Source organism: Drosophila persimilis, unplaced genomic scaffold (genome assembly GCF_003286085.1).
Source record: "Drosophila persimilis strain 14011-0111.01,24,50 unplaced genomic scaffold, DperRS2 tig00000000-arrow-pilon, whole genome shotgun sequence".
NCBI classification, from domain to species: Eukaryota; Metazoa; Arthropoda; class Insecta; order Diptera; family Drosophilidae; genus Drosophila; species Drosophila persimilis.
The window spans coordinates 11104517-11131784 of record NW_020825288.1 but is presented as its reverse complement, the minus strand read 5'-3'; the positions used below and the strand labels follow the sequence as shown (position 1 = coordinate 11131784).

Sequence of the window (27268 nt, the reverse complement as noted above, 5' to 3'; positions counted from 1 at the left end):
AGCAAAAGAAGCGGCGGCTGAGGCTAACAACGAAGCCGAGTCCGAGTCCAGCCAAATTGGGCCAACCAACTTTTGGCTGGGCAAGTGAGTGAGCTTTAAGTAAGAGTGGGGCCAGGGCACAGCAAGGCACGGCACGACACAAATTGCAAGCTTATGGCCAATGAATGCAAGACGTTGCACACAGCATCTTGTTGCCCAAAACGGAAGTGGAGAAGAGAATATCCGTGGCAAAGCAAAAGTGCCAGCAGAAGAGAGTGAAGAAGAAGAAAACGCAGAGCCGGAAATTGGCGGCCGCCAATGGCTTTAAAGACTCGGGATGACTTGGACTTGTGCTGGCGATGGCCACTTTTGTTCCTGCATATCCTCGACGTACATATAGATTTGCTCCTTCTGCCAGCTGGCGGGGTTTTCATTCAATCATCCATTTATTTTTTGACCATTTTCCAAGACAACTTGGTGGTCACGTTGCCGCCCATTGATGATGCGAGGGAGTGAGCGCCGCAGCGCCGAAGACTGACTGCGGAATGGAAGCGAAGTAAGAAATGCTTTCAGCCGGAAGCTGAGAGATAACATTGTGTGTGTGTGTGTGTGTGTGTGTGTGTGTGTGTGTGTGCGTATGTGTATGTTTGGCAGTCTGAAGCTTTGTATATAAATGCAAGTAATGCGGAAAATATGAAAAATGTTTGGTATGTAGTAAAAGAAAGAAGAGAAAAACCACAACAACAGAAGAACAGCAGTAAGAAAAGCTCTCTCCAGTACAAGCATAAAAAAATATTTTGTGCAAATAATAAAAGACCATTACAAAGTGGCATTCGTTATAATTGAAAATAAATATGACAGAAGAAGCTGGAAACAAATGCGAAGTGAATAAACTGCCTGAAAGAAATAGCCCAGTAACTAATTGATGACGTAGCTGATCGTGTTTTTCTTTTTGTCCTGAATGGAAAACACTGTAGTAATGGATTGACCTAAACAGATTGCCTGGTCATGCAGTCATTCAGTAATCAACTGCTGGAACTATTTAAACAGTGAATACCATATACACTCAAGGTAAAGGTGACATAGTAAACCTGCTCAGCTTTTTCAGCAGAGTATGTTTGCGATAGCTATCGCGATTTAGCGATGAGTAAGTTGATCAATTCAAGATGGGGTCGGATTGAACATCGGGGTCGGGGTCGGGGTCAAGACTGAGGCAGATTGAAGATCCATTGTGCGATGTGCGGGAAGTGAGTTCTATATAAAGACCAAATTCAAATATCAGGCGAAATATTAAGGCTAATATCGGGCTATGTATATAATACGTTCCATATTTAATGAATATTCAATTTTATTCAATTGGTAGGAAAGATATTTAATCTAAAAATTAAAATATTTTATTTAAACTTGAAATATATTTATTTTTACTTTTTATTATCGAAATGACATGCTGTTTTTTTTTTGGTATTGCAGAGATGTATATCGTATTCTAATTTATGTAATATGTAGGTATTGATACATTTGTAGTTAAGAGCAGTATAATATATATATATAATGGTTTAGATTCCGTTTTTTGTGTACATCGAATGGATATATATGTATATACATATGTAGTATTGCAGCGATGTACCTTTGTTACTTTATTTGGGTGTGAGCGAAATTTATTGATCGATATATTTTAGCTTGAAGGTTTTAATTTTTATTTGTTTTAAATATGAGCATATTTGTTTTGTGGGCTGTCGCTGTTGCCTGCCGCCATGTTTTTTTCCCCTGGTCTGTACAGCATTTTTTATATTTAATTTTAGTTTTTGTTTGATTAGGTCATTTACTATTAATAATAACAATTAACACAGACAACATTATGTAATATAATTATTAAAAATACTTTTATAATGTAGTTCAAGTCGTAAACTTTAACTTTACATTTATTTCAAAATATTTATCATAAACCCAATAAACACAATTTACAATTTGTATGGTAGTTTTCCTGTAAGCTATGGTTTTCTTGTTTAGTTTCCCATGTTTCTTGACTTAGTTTTAATGAGGACTCCTGTTGTTGCGGTAGATCTACCGTCACTTAAGATGGTGTTGCAACTATTGTTATTATTACATTTTTTGTTGGTGTGCCCTACGACAAGTAGCTGGGCGCTGCCTTGTAACGACACTGTATCTGGTCGTACGTGAACTTCACAAAGGCATCGTGCTGCTTGTGCAGTTTGGTGGTCAGTACGGACTCGTAGCGCTCGCGCAGCTGATTCTCGCGCTCCTTGATCATGCCCTCGCATATGAGCTGCACCTGTTGGAATGTGAACAACGCCTTCTCGCAGTGCCGCATCAGGTTCGGTGGACTGTCCGAGCCCATTTCCGAACCGCTCGACTCGGAGTTCTGCATGCGCTCAATGGCGGCCGCCGTGATAGGCAATTGCTTGCCTTTGTGCAGTCTTTTGATTTCGTTGCACAAATTTTTGGCCATTTTGTCAGGCGACATTTGGGCCAGCGCGGCCTCCGAGAATGGGCTCGGTTCAAAGCGGTCTTTGGCGAAGCGATTGCTGGGCGTCTGCGCTAACACCGAAGAGATGGTGGGTCCATCGCGGTCTCGCGACGGGACCGCCGACTGGCCAAAGGGATTGCAACGCCTACGCTTGGGGGGCCGCTGGTTCATCGACTCCCGGTCTAAGCCGCGTTTCAGTGTGGCACTGGCCATCGCTATTGTTAGGGTTCTCGGTGAAAAGTTGGTAAATTTGTAGCTGTGTAAATTGGCTTCTTTTCACAGCTGATGTTGGCTTTTCAATTGGCTTTTCGGCGTTGCACTATGAGTTACCTGTCGAGTTGCTGCACTACTTACTTTACACCAGCTTTATTGTACAAATGATCCAGATTATATTAAGTCCTATAAGGTAGTTATGGTATTGATTGCTAGCTATTTGAGCCGTATTGCAAAGGCCACTGAAATTGGTATTAATTTTCGATTATGTTTTCATAACGTATTCTGGACGACGATTTTCCATACTCAGGGAAAATATACTGCTATAAACGTGTAGGTAAACACTGAAATCAGTGTTCACTTTAAGAAAATTTAAAGGAAAAACTTTATATGGTAGTGAATTTTTGGGAGCAGTTCCTCTAAGGTTTCTGCTGCTGCTCAGAACTGACAGGGATTCCAGTCTCCCATTGTGTCTGCGTAGGGCGGAAGGTGGCAGGGGGCAGGTGGCATGTGGAAATTGTGGGCGAAAACGAACAATGGAGGGAACGAAGCCTTCATCGAAACAATTGGAAGAGTGAAAGGTGTGCCTAAAACTCCGTAAATTCAACAGTAGCCAGACCTCTGAGGTATTATCTACTCGTAATTTGATCTGTTACACGTGATTAGTGCATGTTTGGACCACAAGGCAGAGTCAAAGTGTAACCAATTAATTTCCTGCAGCTGTTGACAGGTGCCCAACAATACGTCGTTGCTCACTCAAGCCCCAGCGCTTGCATAACAAACAAATTATCCAGGCGACCGGGGTCCAACATAATTATGAGCCAGAGCCATGTGCCATGTACCATGTGCCATGCGCCATGGAGCCATGGAGCCAAGAGCCACCTCCTCCAACTGGAGCCGTGCCGATACAAAGCCTCGGAATTCCGAACGAACCCAAAAGTCCAATTTCTGGCACATAATTTACGGAAAAAAGAATGAAAGAAAAATCGGTTTTCAATTGTGTGTGTACGAGTATGCTGGCCGGAGGGTTTGAATTGCGATTGCGATTGCTATTGCCATTGCCATTGGAGTTGTGTATTGGGGAGGAAGGTGCTATATATTCTTACTTTCTCGGGTCCTACCCCTCGCCCAGCCATCAGAGAGCAACATCTGTGCTGTGTTTTCGGAGGCGCAATGGCAAATGAAAATTTGAAAATTATTGCAGCAGCAGACGAGGCGACGAGGAGAATGAGAAGGAGCAGGAGAGGTGCTAGAGCCCAGAGGCAGAGGCACCATCATTGAAATGTTTTTGGCACTTTTGGCGTGAAGTTGCCGATGCCGTTGCTGCTGCTTCTTCGGCTGCCGTTATGATTATTATTATTATTGGCAGCGCCCCCCGCCCAATGGCCCACCGAAACAACAATGCATGGATGAATTCAGGAGTAATTTTCCGACTCGGCAAACGACAAACGACAAACGACAACGACAAATTTCTTGCGCTCGCCTCTTTCAACATTTCTTGGGGCCATACGTTTTTGCGCTTGCCACTCCTGCTGTTGCTGCTGCTGCTATTGTTGCTGCATTTGAAATTTATGACTTTTTGACTATTGGCAACAGATTGTGGAGCGAGTTCATTATTTGGCATGGCAAACTTTTGAATTTTAATTCGAAAATTATGCCTCCCCGTTCCGTTTAGCCATTTTAATGAAGTGTGCGCTGTGCCCTATTTCGATGACGGTTTTTTATGGATTATGAGTAATGTGGCAGGCCCCGACGACCAATTAACCCGTAAATAAGCAAAACATTGCCCTGTTCAGGGCGTATGCCTCCAACTTATGGTCCGTGCAGTGGCTGCTCCAGTGGCAGCCCCAAACATCAGAGGCAACAAAAAGGCATGTTGACTCGCGACTCCCCAAAGGCGTTAAGTGTGTGCTCCGCGATGCGTGCCGTGATTTGCCAAAAACTGAAGCGAACGCTTCCGTTGCAGGCTCTGTGTGATAGCTGGATACTCTATTAAGCTGATTATCCCTGAAAATGTGTCCTTACGCCCGCTAATTCAGAAATAACTGAAAGCACCCGCATTTTAGAAGAGTATTCCTCTTGGTTCCCAACAATGTTGTTGCAATATTTTACAGCAGCAGCACACTGCAGCACTGACGGGGCAAAAAATCGAGTTAGCTGCCAACATTTATGCGCGTTTCCGGTTGCAATTGTCATGGGACACGACGACAACGGCCACGACAATGGCAACGACAACGGAGGAGGGCAGAGGGCGGTTCCGGCAGCAGCATAGAGATTGCACTTGGGTGGGCGGGAGCTTTGGGCCCCCTACATAAAATATCAAGTTTTATGCATTTAGCCAGCCGCGGGAGAGTGGGGTAACGGCCTGTCTGTACGAGCACTCGGGGCCTGTGCGAACACAAACTTTTAATTTTATTTCGGTCTCTGCGCGGCTGAAATACGAAGCCAATGCAGCAGAACAGCAGTCCACTCCCGGCCGACACGGGTCTTAGCCAAGTCTCAGGCCCAAGACCAGCTACATTTCGGGCTGTCTATCGAGCATTTTATGAGCATTGGGTCGAGTCAGAGTCCGGCTTTTGGGCCACCTGCCCTAATTATATGAACTGCATTGGCAGGTTAATGGCCATGAGTGCAGCAACATTGTGCCACATTTACGTTTCGTAATTAATATTGATTGTGATGTACTAGAAGTGCTGAAGTGCTGCACATGCACCTGCACCTGCCGCTGCCGCCAGCTTATCCTTATCTATGAGAGTATCCAGGGCTCTTGTGGCAACTTTGTTGGCCATCGGTTATCACAGCCGAAAGCAGAGCTTCAGCAGCAGCAGGTCTTGTTAAAGCCCATCGGCTCAGACGCGATTAAAATGCAATAATAGACAAGCCAAATCGTTGATACTCAATATTCAGAAAATTGTTTGTTCAACAAAAAAGAAAAAATGTAACATGGCCGCAAATGGGTTTTTCAATTATCACCGGGATTATGTTAATTTGCGCTACTTTCCCCTTCCCACTTTCACTCGCTCTTCAACCGCAACAAATCGCCGATTTATGTGCATTTAGTAAGCAGATTTTACAGATTTTACACATGTTACGGCATCAATTTATTGTTAAGCGTGCGAAACATTGGGCGGAGCTCTGGCTCTGGGTGTATGGGCTGTGATAAGAGCGTTACCTGATGTAAAAGTCAGGGGTTACATTCTGAAAAATCCATTATGGGATTACTGTTTTTAATTGATTCCAAAATATGAAATTACTTTTTATAGCTGCATATGCGCTATTTAAATTAAAGAGAGTTTTACCAGAGACTACAATTACCAAGTTGCTGCATGAGGCACCAATTACCTGTTCTAAGGCTGGGTATTACGTGATATCCCCTAGACGAAAGGTGCGTGGAGTTTCAATTCTCTCTTCTGAGATATACGTTTTATAGTGACATCTTAAAGGAGTGTGTGCACCAAATTTGGTTACTCTAGCCTTAATAGTCTCTGAGATTTGTGGTTGCCTCAGATTTTCGTCCTTTGCGGGGGCGGAAGGGGGTGTGGCGAAATTTGGACAGGAAACGGTCAAGGTCCGATATCACAGGAGTGTGGATACCAAATTTGGTTGCTCTGGCTTTTATAGGTTCTGAGATCCTTGAACTCATATTTTGCAATTGGCAAAACCGACCATGAAACCTGTGTGTTAGAGTGAGACAGAGCGAGAAAGAGTGAAATTGTTTTCGTGATTCTGGCTGTAATAATTATACGATCTGGTTCAGATTTTGCATTCTAGAAGATATAGTCATCTTCTACGATTCTGCGTTTTAGTTTTCTCGTATCGTCGAAATTGTGGATGCCACAGATTTTCGCCCTTTGTGGGGGCGGAAGTGGGCGGGGCAAAGTTTTGAAATATTTTTGGAGCAGTGACATATCACAGAAGTCTGGATCCAAAACATCGTTGCTCTAGCTCTTATAGTCTTTGAGCATTAGGCGCTGAAGGGGACGGACATACGGACAGACGGACGGACGGACAGACGGACAGACAGACAGGGCTCAATCGACTCGGCTATTGATGCTGATCAAGAATATATATACTTTATAGGGTCGGAAACGATTCCTTCTGGACGTTACACACATCCACTTTTACCACAAATCTAATATACCCCAATACTCATTTTGAGTATCGGGTATAAAAACACAGTTCACATAGTGGCGGATTAGTGGATTTTACTTTGCATCTTTTTTTGTACTGGCAATTCCAATTGATTTTTCAGAGCAGAGATATAAACAGAAATAGTTACTAGACTAATTTTATTTCTTATGAAAGGGGTTTTCTGTTCCAGAATAACTTATTAGTAACGGATGAGTTTTCATCAGGTTTTAGACATTTACTCAAAAAGAACGCGCCACCACTCTCTCTCTCTCTCTCTCTCTTCATTACATATGTACATATGTATCTCACCGCTTAATTTATCATACGGAGACTCGCCCTTCTTTGGAACTGAGTTTGGGTTCAAGACAGCCCGTAAATATTACTTTGATTCGACTTGTGATGAATCTTTTCAACTATTTCATTATTCTCCACCAACAAAAGGAAACTTTTCCAGCGACACAGATTTAATTTCCATTCCATTCGGGCATAGTTTCTTTTGGGGGAATTCAATGCTAGTTTCGCACTTTCAGCACGAAAGCTCGTCATTTAATTACAATGGCCAGGGAATGGAATGGGCATAGAAGAGACATTCCATTTGGCCAGCAAATATGCTATTCGAGAGCAAGAAATAGAGTCCGAGTCCGACTATAGTTGGCTCGTGCAAACATAAAAGTATCCAAGTTTAGGCAAATTAAATTACATACTTGAGTGGGGGTCCCGCCGCAGTCCAGAACCAGGACGAGAACCAGGACCAGGACCGAAAACACCAAATCAAAGATGCGGCAATGTGTTAACCATGGCCGGAGCTACGGACGGTTCGAATTAGTAGACACAAAATATCTTAAATTATTTTGGTATTCGGGTCCAAACGAAACTTTTCCTCGGCACACTTTGACACATTTTTGTTGTTGTTTCTGTAGATGCTGTTGGCGTGGGCGGGCGAGGGCGAGGGCGAGGACTGCGGCACGTTGGTGACGCCTCCAGGGCGCATTGGAAATGGAGTGGACAGACGGAACAGACCGTACCGGACCGGGCCGGAGTGGAGCGGGCATGTTGGGATTGTTTGATGCTTTTAGCTAAAGGGCCAATATTGATTTCGATCTTAATTAACTTTGGCACATTTGCAGCAGTCGCCAGTCGCACAGTCGTGCTGGATGATTCTCTCTCTGTACGCCCGCCTACTTTCCGCCCACTCCCCGAAAAAAATCAAAAAATAAATACACAATCGAAAGCCGCATGTATAGATACCCTGGCAGATCTAAGGGTATCATTTCGATGACAATGAATTTTGAGTATATGGTTCCATTGGAATCTCCCAAAGCTTTGAAGGATTTTGGTATTTGGCGGAACTACTAGTTTTGTCAGAAACAGACATGGGGTCGTCATAGCCCTCTGGAAAGGGTATTCAAAATAGAACCGGAGACACTGTCCTACATTGCCCACAGAGAGCTTTATTTGTGCTTGTTTTCTTTTCGGGTTGCTCCTTTTGCTAATTTGTTTGTGTGGACGTCTCTTTTGCTCTCTCCATCCATCTCTACTTCTGCTTCCACCTCCACCGCGCCCCGCACTGACACCCACTCTACCTATCGGTTTCGCTTTCACACAGGTTTTGCGCCAGCTCAAATGGGTGTCAACCCTGGCAGCAAGGAATGGCAGCTGCAAAAAGTTTCTACTGTGGCCAGTGTGTGGTCTGCAGCACAAAGTCTGCAGTCTGGTCTCTGCTCTTTGGTTGTACCTCAACTCACAGTCGTATCGCACACAACATACTCTCTTATTGCCTTTGTTTGTGTGGGCTTATGTGCCGTGCCTCAACTTTTGCCATTATCAGTTTTTACCACCCCCCCGCAGAACCGGCAGTACCCCTCCGCCTGACCCATGGCCACGCACTGATATGGTATTTTTTGATTGGTTTTACAAAGACTTCAGGTGGCGTTCTCTTTGCGTTTTAATTGCCAACTGAACATTTTTGCACCACTTTCTGTGGGGGAGTTTGGAGGGGGCTGGCGGTAGAATGTGAGAGAAAACAAATTCAAGCAAATATTGTTCTAGTCTGCAGAGCTCAAAGAGTAAGGAGATGATGATGTGATTGTGAGTTTTCTCTTATTTTTCCAGATACCAGAGAGGCAATTCCAATCAGAGTAGACCTCTTTTTTGTTAACAGGTGATAAGGATTGAGTTTCAGCACTCCATTTGGCTCAACTTTCCTTTGTGTCAGTCTATAGGTAAGTTTTCAATCGAAGCGTCCCACTCCCACTTTGAGGGAGTGTTTTTGGGTAACGTCTGTTCGGTCTATTATTAATTGCTAATTTGTTAATTAAAATCATTTTGGCAGCGCACATTGTCGTGCGCGCTGGGCCTGCTTTGATGTGACCTTAAGTAGGCATAATTATAATGCATATTGAAAGGCATATTCGGGGATTGAGCGTTGCGTATTTATTTAATTACAATTGGGCCGACTTTCAACTTGAATGGCTGCCCCTGACAAAAGGCGGACAAGTGCGGACAAAAGCTCAATGAAAAGGCATTTAATAATAATATTAGTCAAATGCTGATGGCTGAGATGGCTGGCAGCCGACGCGATGTTGAGTTGCCAAGCGTTTAATTAATGAAAACATTTCGCGTTGCATGGAAATGCTTAAAGTGCGCGGGGCGAGCAAGCAGCAAGCAGCAAAAAGTGAAACTGAAAGCGGTCCATAAGGAAGAAGAAAAACCAAACATCTTCCAACCGTTGTTGTTTCCACTGCCAGCACAAAACTTTTAATTAAACAATTTTTGGCCTGGCAACGCCGAAAAAAAGCAACGAACTTCTAAGGACAAATTGCATAAAAAATAGAAGCAGAAGAAACAGCAGCAGGAGCAGCAGCCAGTAGCAGTACCAGTACCCGTACCCGTACCCGTACTCATACCCGTACACATACCCGTACCCATACCCGTAATGGTTGCGCATTAGACAGTCCGCCCAGCATTTAAATCTAATTAAATGGCTGACTTTCCGCCTTGTCTTGTTGTCATGCAAAACCAAATAAATTTGGTACATACATTTGGCCCAGTCGTACAATCCTATGGCAACAGATGAACGGCGGGGGTAAGCTTAAAGCCGGGAAAGAAACGAGTGCCTGGCCAGCCAGTAAACGCCTTGCAAGTTGACAGAAAGTTTTAATAAGGCAAACGAAAAGTAGAAGAACAAAAAAGCCAAATACTAAGAGCAGCCCTCCTGAGTAGTGGGCAAATAGAAAACGCAGCAAAACTCTCATTCATTATAAACATTTCTGGCCAGCTATAATTAGAGTTTACTTTTTGCCCTGTCCGCTGCAGCGGCAGTGCTGCAGAGACCAGATAAAAAACTTTAAAGGTAAAGTCTGTCCCTAGCCAGGACTTTCCAAAATGACATTACACATTACGCTTAGGAGGGGCTAGGCCGGAGTCGCCACAACAGAAACAGCAGCCATTAAATTGACATCGTTTGCATTTATTTGGTTTCATTCCAATCTTTTTTTCTCAAACATTTTAGCATAGAAATTCGACAGGAGGGTGGACGAACAGGACATGGGGCTTCGCTAGGGAAACAAAAAAATTTCCATAGCGTGGGCAAACCCTTTTGCTGTAACCAAGCTTTTGACTTGCGAAATCAACGCCACAAAATGCAAAAAAGGGCCAGCATCCACCATCCACCATCCTCCATCCACCAGATCCAAGATGGTTTCGCTTACGGAAAACAAAAGGCAAACGCTGCTCCAGCTGCTGGCTGCCGGTAGCGAGTCCTTCTGCCCTTCTACACTCCCCTGCTGTGCGGCACAGCACAGCACAGCCTTTGCTTTTGCTTTTTGTTTGTGGCCCTGTCATTTTTACAGACTAAATTAAAATATCTGGCCAAAAAAATGGCGGTCTAATTTACATTTGTAAAGCAAATGCCAGGCCAGAAGGCTTTTCGTGCTTTCTCCCTTTTTTTTACCGCTTAGATTGTGGGGCAGCCAAATCTTAATCACTGTCAAGTTCAAACGCCCAAAAGCTCATGAATATCAATGACAATCCTGAGCTAGGACACTTTTAAGCGGTTTCCCCCCAGCAGCCAACACCCAGCACCCAGCACCCAACACCCAGCTCAACTCTTCTGCTCAATCCTGGTCTCAGTTCAGTTTAGCGTATCAAATTTGAGAGTGTCCAAGTGTTAAATGAATTTTTGCATATTTATTTCCAATGTTTTTTCTGCGTACAAATATATTTCTCTCCGAGAGCAAGAGAGATAGATGGACAGCTGAAAAGTCTCTCTCTCTCTCTCATTGTCGTTTGACAATTTATTTAATAAAAATAAATTAAGTTTACTTTGTTTGGCGTTTGCACATACTCGCAAATTGAATGCGTTTGTATATGCTTTACTCTTAATTAATTTTTAATGTCACACAATTTCATGTATGTATTTATCAGCAAATTTAATGCCAAAATGCATAACGGTAAATTTGCAAGCCAAGTGGTCAGAAAATGAGGCGAACCACTCGCCCATAACCAGTTAGTGCAATTATCGAAAAATCATTTGAATTTTCTCTAAATTTCCCCATACTACTCCCCATAGTCATGTACGATTAATGGAGTGTTCCCTAGAGGGGAGAGGGGACCATAGGGTCATTAAAAAGGGGTTAATGGGAGCTATGCTGATCGTAAAAGGTGGGTTCTCCTCCATCTGATTGCTTTTATAAATCTGGAAATTCGCCTGGGCATACCTGTTAAAGCCCCTTGGGTATCCATAGTTCTATTAGCTTTTCGCTGATAATACTGATTGTTATATCCACAAATCGTCTATGGGACATTTTTATAATGAATCAATGTCATTCTCATTATTCCACTAAGTGGAGCAGGGATAAAAGCAGGAGGAACAGGAGCTCTGTAACCGAAGCTGCTGCTACTAAAAGTCTCCAGAATTTTTGAATTATTTACTGACCTTTTGGGTCAATTAGCATTAGCTAATAACTCGAAGAAATCCTCGGCGGAAGACCGACCCAGTTCCCAGTTTCAGTCTCAGTTTCAGTTGCAGTTCTATTTCCCTTTCTAGTTCCATATACAGTACACAGCTATTAGAGCACCATTTTTCGAAATGTGTGCTTGGCTTGCACTCTGGCTTAATGCTTTCATTCGAGTGGCCCGCATGCTCAACTTGCATTTAAGTGCAAAAGTTTCTAATTATGTGCCCGGAGAGAGAGAAACTAACCAACGAGAATGGGCATGAGATGTTGATGTTGATGACGATGGCGATGGCGATGGCGGCGGCAAAGGCGACTTGAGACTGGAATGCAATGGCGAGTACAACACGCTCTCAGCAAATTAATAGACTGTGAATATGTTAATGACGCAAGTTTTGTGCGCTTTGACGGGCTTTGAGAAGCGTTTTTAGAACCCAAACCGAACCGAAACGAGCCAAACCGTGAAAAGGTGGCAAAAAAGTTAGGCTCTCGGCATTAATAATAATCACAACAATAATGAGAGGCAATAAAAATATATAATTTCTTCACTAAATTCCAATGGGCTGACGGATCCTTTGCCAAAGGACGAGGACGACCTTGCCCAAGTTATTTATTGTGTGTATTTTGGCCCCGTCCTGTGCCTAGTGCTAATTTAAATTTATTGTGCCCAAGCAATTTCCAAGTGGCCCCGCTATAAATTTACAAATGCTAAGCCGCCGCTCAAGCCGCAACCATTAATTATAATTCATTGGAGATGGTTATTCCAGTTGCCGTGAGAAGAAGAGTTACACTGCGTTGATGAAATGCGTGTCCTAGAATATGGTAACACAATCCTGGCAACACTAAATCGATTATGTCTAAAAGCAAAAGGGTCCCTAACTCACACACATAGCTGGGCTCACCAGCTTCGGCAGTCTGTACACGTGAAAAATCTAAAGCAAGGAATAAATGGAGGGCCAAAGCGTTTACCTTTTGTAGATAAATTCTTACAAAAGTATTAATTTTCATATAAATGGCAAACAGTTTCTACTAAAATCCATTGAAAATTGCCGAATTTGGCTCAGTGTAGGGCTTGCAGACTGTAGCTCGTTTAACGAAGTTGTCGTCCAGCTGTCATGTGCGCTTTTGCTGCTGCTGCTGATGGTCCTGCGGTTCTGCAACTTTTCATGATGGGCCGGCCAAAAAATTACACATGTAAATTGCATGTGCAGACCGCAAAACGAGTTGGCCCGTGTTGTGTGTGTGTGTGTGTGTGTGTGTGGGCCCCAAATAAGGTGTCAATAAATTCTGTTGCTGCTGCTGTTGGTGCTTCTGCTGGTGCTGCTGCTACTGTTTGGTGCTGCTGCTGCTGTTGTTGCCTTCAAGCGTTTAATTTGCAAGTGTCAAATGTCAATAGATTGCTGTCAGATGCTTGTCGCTGCATTAAAGAGCGTTGTTATGGCCCGAAGCGGTTGGCAATGATGAAATGATGATGGTGTTGGTTGTGGCGATGACAAAACCGACTAAGCTCAAGTCAAACAATCAACCATATGGAGGTAGGAGGCTGCAATGGTGGCTAGGGCGATGGAAGATCCTTGGTCAGTGACCACACACATGTCATCCTGAATGGGTACAACTTGATGTCAGACCTTTTGTGGGGCTATTTGCATTAAATTCTGAGGCCAGCTGCTGTGAGCTGACCCAAAGTTCCTGCTCCTGCTGCTGACCCAAAAGCTTTAATTACAATGCACGCACTCCCCCTGGCACTGCCCCTGGTACTGCCCCTGGCACTTCCCCTGCCCCTGCCACTGCCATTGCCTTTGTCCTGGCTTGCCTCGTTCCCCATCTAAATCTATTATTTGGCAACATTCAAGCGTGAGGTGAGGCTTGGGTGGGCGATTAAAAATTAATTTGACACTTTGCGCTTGCATGTCAAAGTATGCGAGAGGGCCCTGTCCAAAAACTTTTGCCGAGCGCTTAGCTTGCATAATAATTAATGAATGCTGTGGGTGGGGAAAGCGGGAGAGAGGAAAAACTGCAATGGCCATAATTAACGCGTTTCGTGTGCGACAAATGATGGTGCTCAGACTCCTTTCTGGCCGGGTGCTGGGGTGTGACGGGGGGACGTGTTTTGCCTCACATTATTTTTAATGGGTTTGTGCGTGTTGTATTTGTATTTGTATTTGTAGCGGGCTATTACTATTAACTTGTTGCCTCCACCGTCCGTGCTCATGCAAGAAAGCCATTTTCCCATAGATCGTTGTCGCCATCTTGGCCAACGTGGCGCATGATTATTATTTGCTACTCGAGTTTCCTTTCATGGCTATGCATTTTCGCGCCTTCCAGAGTGATGTTTGATTGGCAAATGACGGACCTCATGCCAGGAGGTTAATTATAGCGATTCCTTTACCATAATTGGTCCGATGGAGCTGCCTTTGGCAGAGTCCGGCTCCCGCATAAGTCTTTCAATTTTCTTTGGCACGTGATTGCCACTGAGCCACTAAGCCCCGTTGACATCCACGCCACTCACGTGCATCGATAGCCAGCTTACAGCTACTTAAGCTGCTTCAATCCCTTTAGCAGCGGTTTCCTATCGATGTCACGTGTGACCTCCGCTTGTGTCAGTTGTCCTCAACATTTAGCATTTTTTGGCATGTTGGTTGCGGAGTCGCGGCGGTTACGGTAAACATGGCCAAGAAATAAGCTTCATCGGATTAAAATATTATGCTGACATTTTGGCCAACTACTTATACCTTGTACCATACGGAAATTGTGTCCAATTGAATGATGGAATTTTCCCTTCCTTCAGATTCTTCACAGCTTAGAGTTCTTGAGGGTTCTGAGAGTTCTGAGTGCACTGTCCACCGGTGCAGTATCTGGGGAAACGATTACCTAAGAAAAGCTGATGAAATTTGTACATTTATTGTACGAGTAAATGCCATCCAAATTAGCCTCCTCGCCAGTAGCTGAAGTGAAACTTTGGTCGCAACGCCATCTGTCACTGAGGGAGTTCTCTTGTATCTAATTCTTCAAAGGCTTTTGGAAGGGGAAAGTAAATGCTGAAATGCAACGAAAACTTTGCTTGAAAAGGGAGGAATGGATGCATCCCAGGAGCAGAGGATGTCGGACTCAAGGCTGTCGCCAAGGTAGGGCATTGCCCCAGCAGATACGGCAGGAGCAGCTCCTAATGAATTACTTTGCAGAATTATTTTGCCATTTGAACGTGGACTAGGGATCAGTTGAAGCCAGTTGGGATTTATTTAGGACTTATAGTTTATTTTTATTATAAAATTTTCGCAAATATAACTTTAACATGCATAAAGGGGCAGACAGCGGGGAGCTTGAAAAAAAGAAGTGATAAATATATTCCAAGCAGCTGCTGCCATCTGGAAATGCATAATTGTCGCGCCTGATCGATGGGGCTCATAAATTGGCTGACTGGCAATGACCTAAAGCATATTTAATTATTTAATTAGCACTATCTAAAGAGCGCATCTATAATTTTATGCATCGACAAGCATTAATGGCGTCATAATAATATTAATATGTGGCCGACAGCCCCAACTGCATGCAAGCTGTGCTTTTCCCATAATTATATGCCACTCCCGCCCCACTGGAAGTACTGTTGCAGTTGCAGTTGCAGTTTCAGTTTCCATAGCAGCAGCTGGCACTGCAACAGTGCTGCCACGAGTGCGATGAATACTCTTACGTATGCAAAGCCGATTGAGAGCAGTGCATAGAAATTGCTTTGATTTCACAGTTCATTGAAGTGCATTGAATACACTATGGAAAAAATATTAAGTTAAATGTATAGTGTCCCAAAAGAAAATGATTCAATAAGATTGTGTATGAGGTGTTTGTAACAATGTTGTTGTACCATTTCCTTGGTACACGAATTTCTTAGCGGGGCTTTAAAAAGTGGATCCAGCAATAAGTTCATCTAAATCATTATTTTTTGTTCACATTGTCTTTGGCATGATCTTATTATCAGTTTCTAGTTACCTTTAGAATATTTTCCTCAGGAGTTTTCCCTCAGTGTAGGGAATTATTTGCCATTGTACTAAGGAGCAAAAGTGGAGGAGAAACTTACAAAGAGAAGGATATTTCAAAGCAAAGAGCTTTCCAATTAGTCAGAAAATGCACTCCTTCCTCAATGTATGTTAAGATTCTGACCTAAGAATCGAAGAGCTAAATTGCACTAACCCTTCGTGGGAACACATTATAAATTAAAACGAGGGGGAACGTTGTGAGTTGCTGCGGACCCCGCAACTCTACATTTATTCCCGATACCTAGTCAGTATGGCTCTCCTCCGGCAGACGCCGGTAATATGAAGCGACACGACGCAGAGTGCGTGCGAAAGCGCTGCGTAGCCACTGCAAATTGATTTTTAGTTTTCTCGAATCTTCAATATTGTGGATGCCACAGATTTTCGTCTTTTGTTGGTGGCTGAATTTTGAGATATACGTTTTATAGTGAGGTCTAACAGGAGTGTGGATACCAAATTTGGTTGCTCTAGCCTTAATAGTCTCTGAGATCTGTGGATGCCCCAGACTTTCGTCCATTGCGCGGGCGGAAGGGGGTGTGGCGAAATTTTGACACAAAATGGTCAAGGTTCGATATCACAGGAGTGTGGATACCAAATTTTGGTTGCTCTAGCTTTTATAGTCTCTGAGATCCTGGAACTCACATTTTGCAATAGGCAAAACCGACCATGAAACCTGTGTGTTAGAGAGATACAGAGCGAGAAGTAATGAAACTGTTTTCTTGATTCTGGCTATAATAATTATACGATCTGGCTCAGATTTTACACTCTAGAACATATAGTCATCCTCTACGATTCTGCTTTTTCAGTTTTTCTCGTATCTGTGAATTTGTGGATGCCACAGATTTTCGCCCTTTGTGGGGGCGGGGCAAATTTTTGAAATATACTTGTAGCAGTGACATATCACAGAAGTACGGATATAAAACGTCGTTGCTCTAGCTTTTATAGTCTTTGAGCACTAGACGCTGATAGGGACGGAAAGGCAGACAGGGCTCAATCGACCCGGCTATTGATGCTGATTAAGAATATATATACTTTATGGGGTCGGAAACGATTCTTTCTGGACATTATATAAATTCATTTTCACCACAAATCTAATATACCCCTATACTCATTTTGAGTATTGGGTATAAAAATTGGTCATAGAAAGAGAGCATAATCAGTGCTAGGATTGAAGCTACTGAATTCTACTGTTCATATTTCAAATTGTATATTGAAAAAATTGTAATAAATTTGCAGGAGCACAGCGTTGATTGATTGCGTTCCACGCAGCCACGCAGCCATACAGCCAAACATCAGCCCCAGCATTAGCCCCAGCCCTAGCCCTAGCCCCAGCCCCACTTCAAGGCAATTGAGTTATGTTGAGCATTTCAAATATTTCACTTTTGTCTGCGCGAATTCGCTGATGCGGGCATGTCAGAAGAAACGCAATTTTGAATTGAATTTGACATGTATTTTTTTTTTTTGCCAAGCATTATTTGACTTTTATGACATGTTTCCCTCCGCAGAGCAGAACAGAAGTCACTTTCCCTACACTCCACTCGTATCGTGTGCGTGCTGCAACGCCCACAAAAAATAAAGTGTTCGGATCGGCCCAGCCTCCTGGGGATGCATCCGCCCACATTCGATATTCGAAAAAGTTTAGTCGCTGCCACATACAATCATCGCTTAATATATATGTTTCTGGTTTTTAGTTTTCATTTGAGATTTCGCCATCAATTGGTGCTCTGTATGCTGTCATTTATTCATTTGTCCGCGCTCGCGTGCTGCCAAATGCATTCGCAATTCGATTGCAATTGCAACCTGCAATTAGTGTGCGTTTGGAGTGTCTCTAATGACAGTCATCATGGTTCAATATCGTATCGCATCTGTAGCATTGGGCTGCAAATCTCATAAAAGGCCAGTCCTTTGCCGTCAGTCGGCTCAGTGTTTTTGAAAACTTGTTGCCTGAAAATGATGAAATCTGTTGCTCTTCTCATGCTGCTACTTGGCTGTGTAGCTGCCCAGGGACCCAGACGGGATGCTGAGGTTTGTAGTGGATTCATGACACTTGTGCCATTTATCAGTTATTATCTCTCGCCGCAGTATCCACCGCCAGCAATTCTAAAATTGGCCCAACACTTCCACGATATTTGTGCCCCAAAAACTGGTGTCACTGATGGTAGGTCCTACTCTTTACCATTTTTTCGATTACTCTTCAATTTCTGTCTCTTTAGCGGCCATCAAGGAGTTCAGCGACGGAGAGATACACGAGGACGAGAATCTCAAGTGCTACATGAACTGTCTCTTCCACGAGTTCGAAGTGGTCGATGATAATGGCGATGTACATATGGAGAAGCTATTCAATGCCGTTCCCTCGGAAAAGCTGCGCAACGTATTGATGGAGGCCTCCAAGGGTTGCATCCATCCGGAGGGCGACACCTTGTGCCACAAGGCCTGGTGGTTCCATCAATGCTGGAAGAAGGCTGATCCTGTCCACTATTTCTTGGTCTAAGATGTAAATGTCTTTGCAATATTTATGTTTATGTGAATGTGTGTTTATATTAAGCTTAATAAATGGTTAAAGGTTCATTTAAACATTATTCAGTACCTTATATGAAGATATGAAGATTTTACAGATAGGAGATGAGATTCTCAAAGAGATAGAGAGAGAGAGGCAATTTTTTAATCTTAAAATGTTCACTAAAATTGGGGCTTAATTGGTTACGAAGCTCTACAGCTCTCGAGTTTATTTCTGTTTCTTCCCCGACTGTGTTTACCTGCTGGTAGCTTAGATAATGAAGCAGCATCCTTCTGGCCCACTTCTGTAGCTATTCGAACAAGTTCAAGTGAGCTTTCACTTAAGACGAACTCATTGCTCCTGGTCTAGTCTGGACTGAGTGCAGGGCTAGTTAACAAAGGCTTTGGTTGCAATTGTGGGATTGGCTTTACCTTGATTACCTTTTGCATACTGTGCAGCTTTCTCTTTCTCATTTCCCCGTCTGCGTCTGGCCTGACTTGACCCACAAACCATTTCCATTTTGTATGGGCTTGTCGGTGGGGCAGAACTTCAAAATTTTCCACCTAATGATTAAAGACACGCCAGTGGGTGTGGCAATCGAGTTGTACATGCACCTTACTCGCAATAGCATATGGGGGGAATGAATAGAGACATTCGCTTCGGCATGGGGCGTCAATTGGTTCGGTAACTGCAGCAGCAGCAACGGCAGCGGAAGCGGCAGCGTCAGAACTTGGCCAAAATCAATATAAAAGCCGAATGCTGAAAACGGCAATAAAGCAAATTCAATTGTGACTGCGGCTGTCAAACAGTTCTTGCGTGCCGTGTACAGTATCGAATTTTCCCCCTTAACTACTGGTACTACATCGTAGGTATAGCACAAAAGTGGAGAAGGGTAAAGGACTTGCCCTGCCACGGCCAGGAGCAGGAGCAGGAGCAGGCGCAGGAGTAGAACGACCAGGACGAAGGCGAGCTCCAGTGCGAGGTGGAAGCTTGCGCAAGCATAGGCAAAGGACGCGTTGCAACACGAAAATTGAAACGGCAATTAAAAAACCATCCATCGTTCATGCCGCACACAACTGTGATACGAACATACATTCCGTGTGTAGCACAAAGATGTGTGTGTGTGTGTTGTTGCTGTAATTTCATTCGTCCTCTTTCTGTGTGTTGTGTGTGTGTGTGTGTGTGTGTATGTGTATGTGAGAAAGAGAGACGACGGGGGCAATGTCGTTTTGTGGTTTTGTTCCGGTTTCTGCGATGACATTTGATGAAACAAAAGTGACAGTTGTGCACAAGTTGAAGTCTTTGTTTTGTGTATTTCGGTTTTACAATTTCAAAAGAACAGAACGAACCGATGGGAAATTTTATATTTTGATACCCTCCGTTCGTTGGAATTATGAAGGTATATAGTAATATTGGAATGATAGATCGTTTCAAACCATGTAGATTGCGTACTTTACTCCTTCCAAATGTGGCATGCTTTGAAAATAGTCAGTTTTTATTGAGTTCTAGCAAAAAGCAATCCGTCAATAATGAATTTGATTGATTAATGATTAATTGCGTGTGGCCCAAAAAAGCGGAGTCGGTCCCCAGAATCCAACAACAATAAACACAGTCTTTATTGAAGCGCAGAGGAAACTAACTTCTCGTCCGTAGATTCTGACAACAAAATACACAGTCTTTCACGAAACCCAAAGTCGGTCCCAAGAAAGCAAAAACAAAATATGTTTTATTCTGCATATGCTGTTATCAGAAGAAATGCTTTAAAATAGTGCGAACGATTGCTTAAACTAGGCAATGTTTTAGGGTCGACCTGAGCTAAGGCACGTTGTAGTACAGACCAAGGATTGTGGACGGACTGTGGCATGAGGCATGCCACGTAGACCATGTGTTTGTCAGAAGTAACACGGCAATTGTAGACTTGTGACGACTTTGCTGACATCTCGGGCACAGTTCCGTTTCCGTTTTGGGGAGCGTTTTTTGTTCGCCCATCAGCCAGCGGTTGGAATTAATTTAGCGTGCGCTGAGCCAACAAGAAACAAATGATTTTTTGTTGGTTTCTCCATGGCGTCCAAAAATACAGAAACAAAAACAAAATATACAAAAAAAAAAAAAAATACAAACAACTGAAATGAAAAGAAAAACGCGAGGGCTTAGAAAACCGTCGCACAAATACACTCCGACGCACACACACAATTACACACATTGTCATTGTCCAGCTGTCACGCGTGGCACATCGTCCTCAACAGCATCCGCATCCTCATCCGCATTCGCATTCGCATCCTTATTCGGATTCCCATTCTCATCCTTGTTCTTCCGACGCGACGCTTGCCCTCGTCCTGAGCCGTGTACTCCGCTATGCATCGTCGCTTTTGTTTCACGTTTTTTTTACAATTCACAATTCACAAACAAGGCCGTGCGACGGAGCAATTTTTGCAACTGCACAGACGGAACGGAACTGAACGAAACGACACGAAACGAGCTACATTAAAATGGCTTTGAATGGCTTTGGTCGACAGCAGCCCCAGCAGCAGCAGCAGCAGCAGCAGCTTGGACTTGGACGCCGCCTTCGTCGTCCTGTCAGTGCAGCCGTCCTCTTAATCGCCTTGTCGCTGCTCAGCGAGCCGCTGATGCTGCCACCGGCTGCGGCGCAGCGTGACGAGAACGTGGGTTAATGAAGTGCTGGCTGTGATGGCCGTGCACTGCCACGCCTACTTAAGCAACAATTTTTAATTGCAGTATCCACCGCCGGGCATAATGAAAATGGCCAAACCCTTCCACGATTCCTGTGTGGAGAAAACGGGCGTCAGCGAGGGTGAGTAGTCGACCGAAAGTGAACCTGTAATTGCAGCAATTGAGATTGCCTCATTTGCACTCCTATTTGCCAGCGGCCATCAAGGAGTTCAGCGACGGGGAGATACACGAGGACGAGAAACTCAAGTGCTACATGAATTGTTTCTTCCACGAGATCGAAGTGGTCGACGATAATGGGGATGTACATTTGGAAAAACTTTTCGACACCGTGCCACTCTCCATTCGCGATAAGTTGATGGAAATGTCCAAGGATTGCGTGCATCCCGAGGGGGATTCGTTATGTCAGAAGGCCTGGTGGTTCCATCAGTGCTGGAAAAAGGCCGATCCCAAGGTACACCCCCTTACAATATGTCCTTGGGGCAACTGCATGCTCAGAGATCATTGTTTCTCCACAGCACTACTTCTTGGTTTGAAGCTCTACTGCTCTACTGGTTCTCGGACTAGCCCATTGATGGCCTCCAATATTTATATACGGGTAGAAGCCTAGTTTTAAATAAGTAGTTCTTTTTCATAGCTGTTGAGTAATAAACGTAGACGAGTTGCATGCAAGCGAACCTTTCAATTATTTGTCGCCAAAAGGGAAACTCTCACTGCGTTTCAAAGCATGCGGCAAAAAGGGCCCCACAAAGGCTCTCTCACACACGCTTTTGACATAATTTATTCCCATTGTGCAACAGAGAGTAGAGCTCTGTGTGTGTATGCCACAGCATATAAATAAAATTATGCGTAAAGTTTCCCAGGCTTGTTGACGCCGACAAGCGTGTTACGTGGCAACATTCACATACGAGTACGAGTTCGACTGTTTTGCGCTTTTTACTTTAAATTTTCAGTCGAATACAGGAAAAAAGGAAACATGTCAAAACAAATATTTAAACTGTTTGAAGGGCTCTGAGGGTCATTAGTCGAGGGGGGGAAAAAATGTTCAAATTGCAGTGCCAGAAAAACATAATACCTTACGCTTGAGCATTAATCATCTCGAATTGCACTGTACGGCAGGATTTCGTGGAGCTAACAATTATGAACCAAGCATTTATCAGTTCGCATGAGTATGCCGTATTAATACAACATAATGATGCGCAAAAGGCACTTTCATGAGTAGGGATTGACAGGAAATACATTCAACTGAAAGTGGGTATTGATTCCAGCTTAAATATGCATAAAACGTTCGCAGAATATGTAATTAATGCCCAGATTCTTCTTTAAAAACTATATGTACATTTACTCGTAAATAATAAAACATTATTATCGGATTCGCGGTCATCACTTTGGGTTCCCCCACTGCTCGGCTTTATATTTCCAGAGCAAAGCCATTAATTCTAATTTTTTCGAGTTGAACATTTCATTTATTTCATTGGAGTCGGTCATACGCGCTCTGGCACCTTTAATACCCGCCGCCGATGCCGGCAGTTGGGGTTTTGTGTTTGGGTTTGGGTTTACGGAAAGGGCCTGGGTGGGTTTTTTTTTATTGTTTCAACGACTTGTTGCGCAAAGCTCTTTATTTTGGAGTCAATGATTTATGTTTTCACTGGCACCCGCCCTCTGCTTTTATGCTCTTTTTATTATTTATGCGTATTGGTTTTCATTTTTCTCTTTCGCTTGCTTCAAAAAATGCGCTCAACTGTGGGGCGATGGGTTTTCCCACACCATTTTCATTCTTGCAACTGTTAAAAGAGCTTAGAGGAAGATCCTTTGTGCGCTGGCAAGCCTCATTATTGTCAGCTGGCGATTTTCAGTCGTCGGCGTTGTCATCATTACATTTCACTTAATACTAATTTCTTTTCCTGCTGCTGGCCTGCTGGGATATTTCCTTTGAACACACATCTGTCGTCCATCTCCGGACCGGGGCCCAACTAATTTGGTAAATTGAAAATTTCTTGACAGCCTTCAATGAAGTGTGGCCGAGGACACTTTACGTTCTGCGCTTCATTGAAGCCGGGATTGGGTATTTAGGGGGAAAGCGAACCGCTTTCGCTCCTCAATGGATTTCCACACGAGCAACTTGAGCCATTTAGGCAGCCAATTAGCTACCCAAATGTTGGTTAATTTCCTGGCTAGCATGTTTTCTTCCTAATGATATAATCATCTAATTGATTTGCCAGTGTCCAGTGCCCAGTGCCCTGGGCCGCTGTGCCATTGTGCTTTCCAGTTTCAGTGCTCCACAATTCACCGCGAATTTGCAGGCTGACCTGTTTGGGTAAGCATTTCATGCATTTGTAATTTGAAACTGACACAGTTGGCACAGCAGCAGCAGCCACGATTGGATTGGCAACAAATGCCGAGAGCCCGGCCACGTGGCTCTGACCGGGCGCACAATTAATGGAAGTTTAACTGTTCAATTGGAGCTGACTTTTTTATGCTGGTCGCCTTTCTGTCCCGTTCCCCTCTGGCCAACGCTTACACCGCTTTCCCTCTTTTGAAATGAGTACAAGCGGCTCTGGCAAGCTCTGCCTCGTCCCGCCATTAGGGCACTTTGTTCATTTTTCATTTCGTTGAATTTTCCGCGCGTTCGCAAAGTTTTTCTTCTTCGCCAAATGCCCGTGTCCCGCTGGCCACTGCCTTTGCACTTATTTTACGCTCTATTGTTCGTTTTGTTGGCCACGTCCATAGCAGAGCACTCACTTTCTCGGCCTGCTGGCTGGCTGCTGCCTGACCGGTCGACCCATTCATATTTTTCCTGTACTTTTTCTTTTTTTTTTTTTTTGCAGAACTTATTCTTGTCGTTTACCCGACCAAAGTAATTCAAATGGAATTAAATTTTCCTATGCTTGGCTCTCGCTGATTGTTGCCGCTTTTGTTGTTCTGTTCGTTTCTGAGAATTTAGGTTAGTTTCAATGGTCACATAATTAGCATATAACTTGACGATTGGCCACAGTTTTGTCTTGTCTTTTTACAGGCAACCCCTTCTCGGGGCACCCCATGGGGCAATGAGATTTGCATAAATTGACATTGAATGCAAATTTTTGTCACAACGTAGCGGATCAAAATTCTTTTCAATGTAGCAACGAAGTGGCAGAAAAGGGGGAAAACAAACGCGAAAATCGCCAAGCTAAGCGTTAACTAACAAAACTCGATAGGGAAATAAGTGAAAGAGAGAGAGAGAGAGTGCCCTGTGTCGATTTGTATAAAAAATCAAATTAGTGTGCCGAGCAGAAATGCATCGACAAGGACAACTCCTGGGACGGGGACAGGGACAGGAACATGGGCATGGTGAACGAGAGTAGCAGCGACACCAGCAAAGTAACTGAATTGAACGGCAACGATGAAGCGTCAAAGGGCCTTCCCTTCCAAATGGGATCGAATCGGAACGGTCCGGTCACCCGGGCCCGAGAGCAATCAACCTCGTACCTTTCCCCAACTGCATCCGCGATGTTGCTGCCGATTTTTTTTTTTTTTCCTTTTTTTTTATGGCAACTATTCTTTGTTTTTGGCCAACGAGGCTGCTATCGGATTTGCATGTCGATACAAATAGAGGGTGAGGGAGCCGAAAAAAATTGTTTCAAATTGTGCCGAAACTTGTTTTGTGCGGTAGATGGCAAAAAGCTAGAAAGACCACAAAATATTTAGCCAGCGGATATAACTAACGATGATTGAAAAGATTACGAATATTTTCCAAGAATTTTATCAAAGATTTGGCACTCGAATAAAAGTATTAAAGAAAAATTTACAGACTAATTGGGGATTAGCAAGACGAATAAAACAAAAACAAAAACACCTTTTTCGAGGGTATTCTAAGAATCGGCTAGCCTCACCAAACAAACCATTTTTTCCTGGTAATTTTCTCTGGATTTTACTCAGTTCATTTGGAACGCATTTTTCACTTGACACAAGTAAATGTTAATAGCATCAACGGAAGCTGACAAAACATTCGTAGTGTCAGATGGGGTTGGGGCTGGGGCTGGCAGCAATTATGTTCAATTGCATTGCGTTTCCATTGCCCAATGGCCTTATGCTGCATTTAATAATTGCGCATACGCAACGTTGCCCCTTAAAGGCGACGGCCTGCAACTTCAAGTGGAAGTTATCTATGGCCTGGGCGACACTGCAAACAATGGCGCAACAGTCCAAGATACACACATTAGACAGAATGGGAATACAAAATCCGAGACTGTAAGATTTTAAGACATGTACGTGTACGAGTACGAGTATTCACCCTCTTCTATGCATGTTTTGCACACATACTCGTATATTGTACCCTTTGTCTTTTGTTGCAGCTCTGTCTCTGTCGGCATGAAAGCAATGTGCCCCGCATTGTATCCAAGGAAGCCCTGTGGCGATTCATCTACCAACAGGACGGCGAAAAGCGACACAAACAGCGGCTCTAGTCAAATTAACCTCCATAGTTTAATATGTACTTGTAGTAGAGTCGACTCAGCCCTTGTGGAATACCACTTACAGAGCCAAGCGCCATGACACAACACATTGATTGTGTGTCTCCCATGAGTCTAGACCTTATGATAACCATGGTTTCGTGAGCTGATCGTTCGTATCGTATTGTTCAGAAGATATAGTGCTTATAGCTTATCTCCAATTTGATTTGATTGTGAGATCCTACATCTAGTGGTTTAACAATTGCTGGTTTGAGTTTCCTTTCTCGTTCAATGTGACTCAATTCATCTCCTCTACCGCTCTCTGCAATTGTATGCAAATTGTGGACGAGCCTGCTGCCTGCTGTCTGCTGTTCTTATGTTCTATGTAAATAAGACGAGTGATTAATGCAAAACAGGACACAAACGTAAACCTGGCCAGGTCATTAGGCGTACTTTAGATTGGAGTTGGATTTGGAACTTCCAGCACAGGACCTTCCTTCGGTTCAGAGTCACATTGGCCAAATGTTAATGAATCAAAGGCTGGTCTAATGTTCGAAAAGTTTTCGGCAAAACTACAAAGGTGCGAGGAGTAAAAGCAGGAAGCACACGTCGAGACTGGAGGAGTAGGAGCAGTGTCCGATAGTTGGGACGGGGATTGTTAGGGCAGAGTGTGGCCCCCGTCTCGCCATGATGTGGGCGTGTTGATAACGAGCGAACGCGCCAGAGTCATGCATAATTAATCATTTGTTAATTATAGACTTTGACCAAGTACAGGTACAGGACTCCGACTCGGACTCACCTGTCGTCACACACACACGCACACTTTCATACGACTATATATACTCTCACATTTGACACCTGGCAAAGTAATTGCCTTTGTCCACTTTGAAGTTGTTTAGTTTTTGCTCCGGGCTCATTACAGCATGGGCGTGCCATTCAGCGCCAGCCCGCCCACTTTGAGGCATTCATATAAATGAACTCGTGGCGGTCGTAGTACAGTCCTGGCATCATCGCAAGTGTGTGTGTGTGTATGTTTGAGAGTGTGTGGATATAGTTCACGTGCATGCATCGCAATCTCTCTTTTTCTCTCTCTCTCTGGGTCTCTCTCCTTGTCTGTTCCTATGCTGTAGGTCCTCGGTTCTTGGCGCCAGGACATGGGAGGGCGGGCAGATGTTGTGCGAGTGCGAGTGCTTGTGTGCTCGCTGGCTGGCTGTACCATGTTTGCTGCGGAACAGGAAATGAGCACCTGCTGCTTATTTATATTTTCCGCTCACTTGAATGTAAAATTACATAATATTTTTTCGTCTTTTTTGCTGATGCTGCTCGCACTGATGTTGCTGCTGCTTGCCGCTTGCTGCTTGCCACTTGTACTAGCATGGGAATTTTTGTGTGTGAAAATACTTCTAGTGGAACATTTGAAGACAGCTGGCCGCAGAGCCAGAGATTCATGTTTGCCGTTTAAAGAATAGTCGCTGCGTCGTCTTCTTAATTCCTAGAGTGTTTCTTATAAATTGAAAAGCTATTTAGTTTACTTAGTAGCTTAAAGTCTTCTTAACAAAGACGCAGAAAAAAATTGGTTGGTTTAAATACACAAGATTCATTCTTTCTGGGCCAGTTTTGCAAATATACAACTATGAAAATCGTACCACGCTATGAGTAAAGTAAGCCAAATGGTTGCAATATTGGAATTGTTTTCTATGAATAGAAGGGGAGATATAAAGCATATCTGGTTGCATCGTTCGAAATATTAGTTAACTATTTGTTGAAAATGTTTGCATACCACCGACATGAAAAGGTTTTCGCCAGCAACAAACCCCTGCTTCTGGGGTAAAAGTTCACTATTTTTTGGGGCTGTTCTGGTT

At 43.7% G+C, this 27268-nt stretch overlaps 3 protein-coding genes across 5 annotated transcripts; 2 read left to right on the top strand and 1 right to left on the bottom strand.

Annotated features, from left to right (window-relative positions):
* Window positions 1-1931: 1931 nt before the first annotated feature.
* On the bottom strand, window positions 1932-2839 carry LOC6587394 (akirin). The gene has a single exon (XM_002013235.2). It carries the CDS (start codon window positions 2678-2680, stop codon window positions 2105-2107), a length of 576 nt encoding a protein of 191 aa, XP_002013271.1. The 5' UTR covers window positions 2681-2839; the 3' UTR covers window positions 1932-2104.
* Window positions 2840-17726: 14887 nt separating this feature from the next.
* LOC6587641 (pheromone-binding protein-related protein 6) lies at window positions 17727-18365 on the top strand. Its single transcript, XM_002013234.2, has 3 exons — window positions 17727-17816; window positions 17874-17949; window positions 18005-18365. Exons 1-3 carry the CDS (start codon window positions 17742-17744, stop codon window positions 18280-18282), a joined length of 429 nt encoding a protein of 142 aa, XP_002013270.1. The 5' UTR covers window positions 17727-17741; the 3' UTR covers window positions 18283-18365.
* Window positions 18366-19077: 712 nt separating this feature from the next.
* On the top strand, window positions 19078-21648 carry LOC6587284 (general odorant-binding protein 83a). 3 transcript variants are annotated; one of them, XM_026991191.1, is made up of 5 exons: window positions 19078-19153; window positions 20699-20951; window positions 21025-21100; window positions 21174-21430; window positions 21495-21648. In XM_026991191.1, exons 2-5 carry the CDS (start codon window positions 20778-20780, stop codon window positions 21510-21512), a joined length of 525 nt encoding a protein of 174 aa, XP_026846992.1. In that variant the 5' UTR covers window positions 19078-19153; window positions 20699-20777; the 3' UTR covers window positions 21513-21648. The 3 variants fall into 3 exon arrangements, with proteins under 3 accessions (XP_026846992.1, XP_002013268.1, XP_026846995.1); XM_002013232.2 differs by having other exon boundaries at window positions 19080-19157; XM_026991194.1 differs by having other exon boundaries at window positions 19120-19143.
* Window positions 21649-27268: the final 5620 nt, after the last annotated feature.